Below are 9909 nucleotides of genomic sequence, written 5' to 3'. Positions count from 1 at the left end.
TACGTGTGTCTTACGAGGAAAGATTTTCGTGGTAATTACGAGGAATGTTAGCGACGTCCTTACGAGGAATCTTTACGTGGTCTTTACGACGAAATATCCTCCTTCGCTTTTACGACGAAATTATTTCCTCGCTAACTTACGACGATTTAGCGAGGATATATGCGTTACGACAAACATATAACGACGAAACGGGTTTCCTCGCTAATTCGTCGTAACACTGCTTTTACGACGAATTAGCGAGGAAAACTGCCCTCGTAAAACTTGTGTTTTCTTGTAGTGAATGATCGAGTTTTTGCTATCTCTTTAGGGTGTCCACCTCAGCATTTCATTTATTTTGGTGGAACCCATCTTTATGTTTTGTTTTAATATATTATCCATTCGTAAAAGATTACACTAAATATCACTTAGTGCAGCGGTTTACACATCTTTAAATAAACTAACAACCCGAGTTCGAATAGAAACCATGGGTGTTTTGCATGTTTATATGATTAAGTTTAATTAAAGGCAATTATGACTTTTACAACTCGTCTTCCTCTTTAGATTTTTAGGTTTTCTGCAATATTGACTCCAACGGCTCATAATTTTTCACGAGCTATACATCAATTTCTTTGTTTTTTGTCATTTTCATGAAAACATCATGAATCTTTATATATACTACTCAAGAATAGGATGAAACGAGTAAATTTTTTTTCTCTTAAGAATCCTGATTTTCGGACCGAATCAGTCTAAATCGTCACCGTGGTGCCTCAATTACGTTTTTCCGGCGATTTTACGGCCCTCGGCGGTGAGTTTTCCAAACAGGGCTGTGAAATTAATTAATTGTTGTTGGGTCATTTTAATTGCTCGCGGCATATCGCACCCACTTTCTACATAAGGTAAAGCTGATGTGTCAGACAAACCCAAAGAAGCCTCCTCATCGTCTATTCTTTTTCACCGCCTCCTCATCGTCTATTCTTTTTCACCGTCTCTAAGCTAGGGCCTAAAGTTCTCTCACTTCGTCGCTTAATTCTTATCTCTCGATGATGAACCATTACACTTTAAACCGTTATATTCAGTGTCGCGTATCACTGAAACTCTTTTAATTGATAGAATTTCATAGTCCTACTGAAAACTTGATTAATATAACTTTTCTTTATTGTTTTTTTCTAATTTCCGAAGTTGTCCACTGTGACCTGTACGCCATGGATGGATTCACTAATTTCCCAAACTCCAAATCAATTAGAACACACTGGTAGTTTCAAGGAGGAGGTGAACAAGCCAACAACTAAAGGAACAACCAATGAAAAAGAAACACAGTTTCTTGGATGGACTAAAAAAGTTCGCATAGACTACACAATGCATGTATCCGACTCCGCGCTCGCACAGGGGATATGCCCCTAGTACATTCAATGATCTCAAATAAAGAAGCACGAAGTGATAGAGCTTGGCATTATTATTAGTTACCTATATTCATGCACTGCAAAGAATATACAACAAAAGTTGAGGTGTAATAAACAACGTCAGAAACTGATGGTTGAAGTGAAGCTTAAGGGGTTTAGGGCTGGACGTTTGACTTCAGCTCCTTTTTTGTTTTCTTAATTTTAGTGGCCACCAACAATTTACAGCAAAAAAATAACGCAGTCAACATTTTCTTATAAAAGCCTACACAAAAGACACTACTACCAATCAACATTTACTCTTTTTGTAGCAACCAAGGTATTAGAGCACAAAGTGCTGGCTTAAGACTTAAGATCACAAGTTAACGGCTTTGGCAGCTTCTAGCTTAAGACATGAAAGGTAAGAGAAAAGAGTTTCAGCATGTGACCCGTAATACTTCGAGAATATCTGAGACAATCTCTTTGTAGTCTCCCAGGCTCCACTCGAATCACCTGATGCAAGCTGAATCGACGCAAGCTTCACCAGTTCATTTCCAATCACAACGTGTTCATCCCCATACAGCCTCTTCAGAATCTGCCACCAAACCCAAAATCTATCTCACATCTCACCCATACACGGGGTTGATATTCAAGTGTAAATTTCTTGGATCTTAGCAGTAGAACTACCAGTTAGGATTACTGAGAATTAAGAAAATTTGAAGGTGATTCAAGGGAATTCTCTCCATTGTCAATCATTAACTTATGTTGTGGTCTAAACCGAAGCAGAATAACTATATTATGATTTTTACCTTTATGGACGCTTCACAATGCTCCCTTGCACCCTTCATTTCTCCAGCTAAATAGCAAGCCTGAGCAACCTTATCCTCCGCCTGAACAAACAGAAACGTGAAACGTGTATCGTGCTTGTTTTTCGTGAAGATATGCATATGCAATATAGAGTAGCAATGCTTCGAGTCCATTGGGCATAAATAGAGGAACTTGACTTACATCGGCAATGTCTTTGTTATACATGTGAAGGGAAGTTCTGAGCACAGCGATGGACCTTAAACAATCTGATAATACAGAAATATTGGCACGTCCTGAATTCATCAACTCTTCCACCCTGCAGTCTCGAGAGATCCATGTGTTAGGGGCGAAACTTCACACTAATTATTTAGCTTGAAACTTCAAGTAAGAACCTGCTACCTTCTCAGGTGATTCCAAGCTTTGTTCACCTCTGCATGAGAGTTTTCCACTTCACAGCGAGATCCACATTTCAAACATTTATCTGCTTTTATATGAAGAGAACCACTAGGTTTAATGAGCAAACTTGAAGCTACTTCACTGACACCAGCATACACCTTTTCACTCACCTGTGAAAGAAACACAGCAAAAACCAAACTAAACTAAATTGGTATCAAGAAACACTGTTTATATCCTCCAATAAATAACAGTTAAACGTTAAAATGACCATTGAACATTATCAGCAGGGAATTTTCTTAAAATGGACTCTACGGGAGCTAAACACCAATGAAATGACTTATTATGTATCAGATTACCAGAAAATGATGATCTAGACTTTTTGGAGCAGCCAAAAAATGATTTAGCTTCTCGGACTCGCATGCAGCCACACTACTATCCAAGACTACGCCAGTACAGCTTGTATTGACACAGCAATATCCATTAATAACAAGGTCCGATATGTTCATTTGAGAACAGCCACAACACTGACAATGAAAAAAATACTCCTCTTCAAAAAATCTAATACGATCTTTGCAATCCCATTTTCCGACCTGTGAATAGTAATGCACAAAAAAATTTTTAGAGGTATGGACTTCAAAGCACACAGCTGATATATGATGCCGACCAGACTGACAAATAGAGAGAAGATGATCACAAGAATACCTCAGGACCATATGACAGTTCTAGGGGGCAACCCACGGGAACAAACTCTGTTGTTCGCATAACAAGTCCACGTGAAAGGAAATACAAATGGATGTTCGGCTTGCAGGAATGATTGAACAAGCTACCGATTTTATAAAGAGCCTGACCAACTCTGATCTGTGGATAAAATAGCGATGCTAGATGTCTAAAAAATAGAGATCTTCAACAAGGACCAATGTGTCATGTTCTCTAATAGTAAGTGGACGTTCAAAAAGCTTCATAAGAGAGCAGTTCAAATATAACAAAACCAGGTTATAGATAGATTAAAGTCTTTTCTTTAACTCTAGATTGCATCTTTGTAAGTGGTGATACCTAGCTCTAAATGGGTCCTTCAAGTGGGAGATGCATTAAATAACATTCTCTCATATGCAGTACCTCTGCCAAGACAAACCTGCTCTAAACTCTGAATCGGCTCTTTTGCTGAAACGTTCCCAGCTGGGATGCACTTGAAAGAATCGCCGCTGGATTTCATCCGGACAATTGCCATAGAGTTCACCTTGATTTGTGAAAGCAGTATAATAGTCTGCACAGGGAGGAAAAATCAAGACAGTGGTCACCACCCCAATAAGTAAACTTCCATTGAAAAAAACATAATGTTGCTCAGGCATCATGATGACAGCAAGTCATCGAGTAAACCAAATGCCTCTTTTGCAGGCTGTAAACATTTTTGTTAATGAGGATAGATTTAATCTAAATAATCAAAAACCAATTTAAATCACAGTTAATTACTAAATTGCAGTGAAAAATAAACATCACAGAAGGAAGAAAGTATAAATTCTAAGCCTAAGCCATTAGCATCCATTGAACTCATATATGTTGATGCCTGCACAATTATCAGAGAGCAAAGTTGTTAGGGAGGGAGATGAAGAGGACAACCTGTGACACAGAAGCTTCGCAGACTGAAAGATCAGGGCAGCAAGATTTATTAAGGCACCAAATCAATACTATGGAAAGTAGATGCAACTCTAACTTGCTCTCTGGACTCATCTTAGAATAGCTATGGGAAAGATCCTGCATAAGAGAGAGGGTATTCACTCCTTATTAGATTGTCTGTGACTGATGCAAAATGATGGGAAAAATTCTACAGTCGAGACATACTAATTTCTCCTGAAGGTTGGAAAGATCCGTAGGTGTTTCCCCTTGATTTATCAACTTCATTATAACTCGACCAGCTAAAACAGCATCAGATGGCAGTACAGCAGGCCAATTAGCTCCCCGACACTCATGCTGGTGCTCTTGAACACACTCAGTCTCAGAATAATATCTTACAGCTGATGTAACGCCTTTAATATGCTCCACAATATCATCAGGTAGGTTCTGAAAAGTCGAATTCTTGACCATCTCATTTGTTGAAAGCGTTCCACCTGATTGAATCTGGCAGGACTCTGAGCAATACACAGGTACTGAGCATGATGGACATGGAACAGAGTCAGCAGGCAATTCGTTAAGGCAAAAGTGGCAATGTGTTTCCCGACAACTTTTTGATATGACCTGCATAAATGAAGTGACATCACCAGTGAAACATGTTGAGTAACATAAGAAAATGTGCCTGTTAAAGAATGAAACAATATAAAACAATATTGTTTGAAAAGGGCATAATTGTGAATCACAGCTCATACCACACAAAATGGTTCTTCGACATGTATCACAGAAGGTTGTTCAATATCAGATTCTGATACCATGCCCCTGCCTTTCTCTTTTGTGGATACACAACGCAGCTTTACTTCGCTTTGCACGTTGGGTAGATCTACAGACCAAAAGTAGAGACAGGTCATAATCCAACACCCCTCACTGAATAGCTAAAAACTGTCATGTAAAACCTCACCCGCAGTAGCATAACAGAGTGTGTTCTCCGATGTTTGCTTATTCTGAAAGTCTGGAATAGCCAGAAGTTCGTTCTGCAGCTGCTTCTTCCCCGCAGGTGATGACTCGAGAGAGATAGAAACTGTGATGTCCCGGAACGCATCTTTATAGTTTCCAAGAAGAGTATTGAGTTTGCCTCTCCTAAACCAAGCCTGAAACAAATATGAATGAAAACTTCAAAAGCCGGAACCTTTGAAAATACAAAAGAAGCAAGTTGAAACCTTTGAGTAAAAAGGATCAATACGAAGAGCACGATGGCAGTCCCGCAAGCTCTCTTGAAGAAGCCCCAGATTCTACATGAGAAAAGAGAATGAATGAGTGATGGAATGGAACCAAACTTAGGGAAAAAGAGAGGTAGCTTACATGAAGGGCATTAGCTCTATTGAGAAAGAGAGAAGCGAGTAAGGTGTTGTCTCGAGCAACACGTAAGGCTTTAGAGTAGAAGCGTAAAGCATCGTCGAAGCTCCGGCTGCGGAAGCAGAGATTTCCGCGACGTTTCAAGTCGAGAGAAGACTCTTGGCTCTTCCCACAGCAACCCAGATCAGGATCCGCTAACTCACTCACCGCCTTCAAAACCCAAAACCAAAGAACCTTTGAGAAGGAAGAAGCAGAGAGAAGAGTTAGGGGGGGTTTAGAGGACTTTACTTGATGAAATTGGGGAAGACCCAGAAGGAAACGGAGCAGAGACGAAGAAGAGGAGAGGAGATCGTCGACGCTGCTGCTGCTGCTCTTCACTGTTTGTAGAAGATGCTCAGGTATTAGCGATTTCAACGTCTCCATTCTTTGATCCTCACTTCTCCCTCTCCCTCTTCTTTCTTCGCTTTAGATTTTCTTCTGTTAGGCTCAATTTGGTATCGTTTCGGTTTGGAATTGAGTTTTAGTAGTTTATGGATTTGTATTTGTTTGTTCTTTCATTTGGTTCTGAGATAGACCTGGGCATTTTTACCCAAAAGAAGCTCCGACCGTAACTCCAACCGAAAAAACCAAAACGCATCTGAATCGTATACCAAGATATGAAAATGGGATGTAAGAGCTTGATATTTTTGGGTTCGGGTACAATCTGAACCAAACCAAATCAAATGTAAATTTATATTCTAATAAAATTGAGCGATAAATTCGACTAAACCATTTAACTGGACCAGTTCGTTGATGAATTTATAATTAATTATATTCTAGTTCAACCAAACCATTTAGCTGAACTAGTTTATTTATAAATTTATAATTTATTTGTAATATTTTGTAAAATTTAGAAATACTTTGTCCAATTTTCAATTGTAAGAAGTAGTAAAACTGAGAAGTACTTTGGTTAACGAATCAAACAGCTAACATCCGAAAACAAGTTAACCATAGATCAATCTTAAACGATAACATTTAAACTAGTTAACCAAAGACAAGTCTTAACAACAAAAAAACATAGAATAGAAATTCATACATCGAAACTCATGGACCATAGGACATAAGCTCTTAAGCTCTGCAATCTCATCAGCCATCTTATTCATACGCTTCTTTAATCGTTGAACCTCTTCTTGAACATCGAAAACCCATGGTTGACGAAAGTGGAGGCCGTCGTTCTGCAAGTAAAACTCAGAATTTTGTTATATCCGCTCTAATGGAACAAAATCTAAAATGAATCAAAGTTAGTCAGATTACCTCAAAGTCCTTGCATATGAAGTATATACTCCCAGGAAAGTATCAAAATCTGTTGGATACTTTGGTTTTAGAGGGACCTCGTCAATGACTTGTTCCTTACATGGACAATGTCGAAGTATTCCTTCATCTTCTCTCTCTTGTTCTTTTTCTCCTCCCATAGATCCATGACGCAAATATTTAGATCTCACTTCGTGATGTGAGAGGATAGAGAGATGGAGAGAGAACCCTCAAGAGAGAAAAGTAAATGAAATGAACTGAAGAAAACAGAGAGGTGCGAGAGAGTCTAACTTATGGTGTTTTTTTGGGACACCAATTCAAAATTTTCAGTTCCCTCCTAGACATTTTTTGTTGTAGAAGTTTTACTAAGTTTGCAGTTTAAAAATATCTCTAAAGTTTCACTTTCCAATTTTTTTTTCTTTTTTCTTAGTTGTATTGGATTCAAGAGAATTATTTTATGGTCATACCACTTATATTCAGCTTTATACAATCATTTATCATCTAACCATGTAATAATATAGTTCATTTCATGAAATATATACGTTTTATACTATCAAAAGGCCAATACTTAAGAGAAAAGCCATTAAAGTATAAGGTAATAACTTGTAAACAATCAAACATATATCACAATTTTTAATATAATTATTGTTTTGAATTTAAATCACAAATATTTTTAAAATTATTAGAATTATACGTGCATACATACTTGTAAACAAGCAAACAAGTTTAGAATTTTATCTCCATTTCAATTTTGTTTTATTTTTATTTTTACCAGTTTCACTCAGTTATACAACCATAAAACACAAAACATTAAAATGTATATCATGAACTTCTATGTGTTTTCCTATCAAAGTTGTATGAGGAACACCAATTTTTCTTTGAACCTGAGTGATGAGAGTTTTTGGGGTTTCCATGTGGAGTTTTCTACAGTAATTTCTCATCGAACCATGTTATAATTAAATCGGGTTATATTCACAATTATTAGAATAATACGTGTATATTTGCAAACAAGCATACAACTTTATATTTGTATCTTCAAAGCTGTACAATAAGTTATAATTTCATTAACTTGATAAAAGTTCAAATAACTTGTACAACCACATCCCTAGAGCTATGACAACATGGATTACGCAACAACCTATAAGTATCCTTCCATTATTGGTTCCTTCAGTTCTCATGGTCGCTTTGAGAAGTTAAAGTTCTTCTTCTAGCACATGAACTTGATAGTTCAACTGTTGTATCTCATCCTTGAATGCATCATCGACCCAGTCGAAGACATGATTGTCGTTCATAAGCTACAAAATATAGAAAATAATGGCGGTTTAGACAACTTGAAACACTAATAACTAAAGCTGAATGGTTTTATCTTCCTTTGGACGCATGGCGACATCAATAATATCGGCAGTAAGGTTTTGAATCGGATTTGAAAATAAGCTCGATCACACCCAAATCGTAGTAACACCTAATAGGGACCCCCTGGGTTTTGACTCTTGTCAAGCCACCACTTTTGGAAGAGGAACCCGACCGATTTCTCATTATGAGAGAGAGAGAGAGAGAGAGAGAGAGAGAGAGAGAGAGAGAGAGAGAGAGAGAGAGAGAGAGAGAGAGAGAGAGAGAGAGAGAGAGAGAGAGAGATGAGATGAGGGAAAATGGGGGTTGAGAGGATTGGAAGGATTGTAGAAATGGGAAAATCCTAATAAATGGTTTTTATACTTGACAACAGAATGACATGACTTCGGGATCTTCATAAAATGGGAGGCAAAATTGGGCGGAAATTTAATAAAAACAAATTTTAAAGTCAGAGTTTTACTTTTGTATTTTCTTTGTTTTACTGTACTCAAGAGACTTATATTCAGTTTCCTATAATCAATTCCTACTAATCATCTAATAAAAATATAAAATACTTAATTTTATAAAATATATAAGTTTTGTAATAGAATAATTTCATTTCATTGCATTTTTCTTCGGTTGTTTTACTAATCAAGTTGTACAAGTTTTATGGTTTTACGGTTCAACCAATACTAAGTTATACCAGCTGTACCAATATAGTTGTGTCAAGTTATACAAAGTTATACCATAAGTGCGGGGTACAAATTGAATCAATTGAGAAACATATAGTGCTTAATATAGTGTTGGGTACACATGTAGTGTTACTTATATTCAGTTTCCTATAATCATTTCTCATCTAACCATCTAATAAAATATATAATTTCGTGAAATATATAAGATCATAATTTTATTTCATTTTGCTTCTACAGTTTTACCAATATAGTTATCCAAGTTTTACGGTTTTACAGCTTATCTAATACTAAGTTATACCAGCTGTACCAATATAGTTGTGTCAAGTTATATTATTAGTGTTGAATACGAATTGATGAATCAATTGGGAAACATGTACTGCTTAATGTAGTGTTGGATACACATATAGTGCTTAATGTAGTTCTGGGTATGAAGGTACACTTATAATTCATCAAAAATTGCTTATTGTAGTGTTGTGTACAAATTGAATTAAATGTAAAACAAATCCGAAACATTTTTTCTCTGAGAAGAGAGAAAGAACATGCCGAATATGAGAGGAGAGGGAAAAAGAGGGACGAGAGAGAAATAAGACGAAATCACATGATTGATTAGATGAAATAAGAACATAATTGACTTTAGCTACATTTTTTAAAAGTATATACTCCATTTGTTTCTAAATAAGTGTTACTTTGACATTTTTCACATATATTAAGAAAGTGATGGAAGTATATGTAAGTTGTTATTAATTACACTTCTCTGACCAATAGTATTTGAGATAAATAAAATTATTTATGAAATCAATGCAATTTGCAATTAATTTATAGCTGAAAGTAAATATAATTTGCATTGAAATTGTAAAGTGATGGTTTTTGTGCAACAAAAAAAAATGTTAGAATAACACTTATGAAACACATAGAATATTAAATGAAGAATATTATAGATTCATGAGATTGCTTTTTCGTCTTTAAAAGACTGCAAAACTTTTCTCCAATATAATCTTTGATTTCAACAAAATACTTCGGTTTTAGATCGACTTGTCTTGGTTCCATTTGATTTGGAATTCTGGAATTGACATATGAAT

The 9909-nt window shown here is 36.4% G+C and overlaps 1 protein-coding gene across 1 annotated transcript; it reads right to left on the bottom strand.

Moving 5' to 3' along the window:
* Positions 1 to 1551: 1551 nt before the first annotated feature.
* LOC103874779 (SET and MYND domain-containing protein 4) lies at positions 1552 to 6271 on the bottom strand. The gene is made up of 14 exons (XM_009153217.3): positions 5808 to 6271; positions 5526 to 5729; positions 5384 to 5455; positions 5125 to 5314; positions 4919 to 5046; positions 4398 to 4790; positions 4176 to 4310; positions 3691 to 3822; positions 3261 to 3416; positions 2915 to 3148; positions 2562 to 2728; positions 2364 to 2478; positions 2165 to 2245; positions 1552 to 1950 (listed from the first exon to the last, which is right to left on the bottom strand). Exons 1-14 carry the CDS (start codon positions 5940 to 5942, stop codon positions 1732 to 1734), a joined length of 2361 nt encoding a protein of 786 aa, XP_009151465.1. The 5' UTR covers positions 5943 to 6271; the 3' UTR covers positions 1552 to 1731.
* Between the last annotated feature and the right edge of the window lie 3638 nt (positions 6272 to 9909).

Source organism: Brassica rapa, chromosome A05, assembly GCF_000309985.2.
Source record: "Brassica rapa cultivar Chiifu-401-42 chromosome A05, CAAS_Brap_v3.01, whole genome shotgun sequence".
NCBI classification, from domain to species: domain Eukaryota; kingdom Viridiplantae; phylum Streptophyta; class Magnoliopsida; order Brassicales; family Brassicaceae; genus Brassica; species Brassica rapa.
The sequence above is the reverse complement of the archived record's forward strand: the minus strand, read 5'-3'. Positions and strand labels throughout refer to the sequence as shown.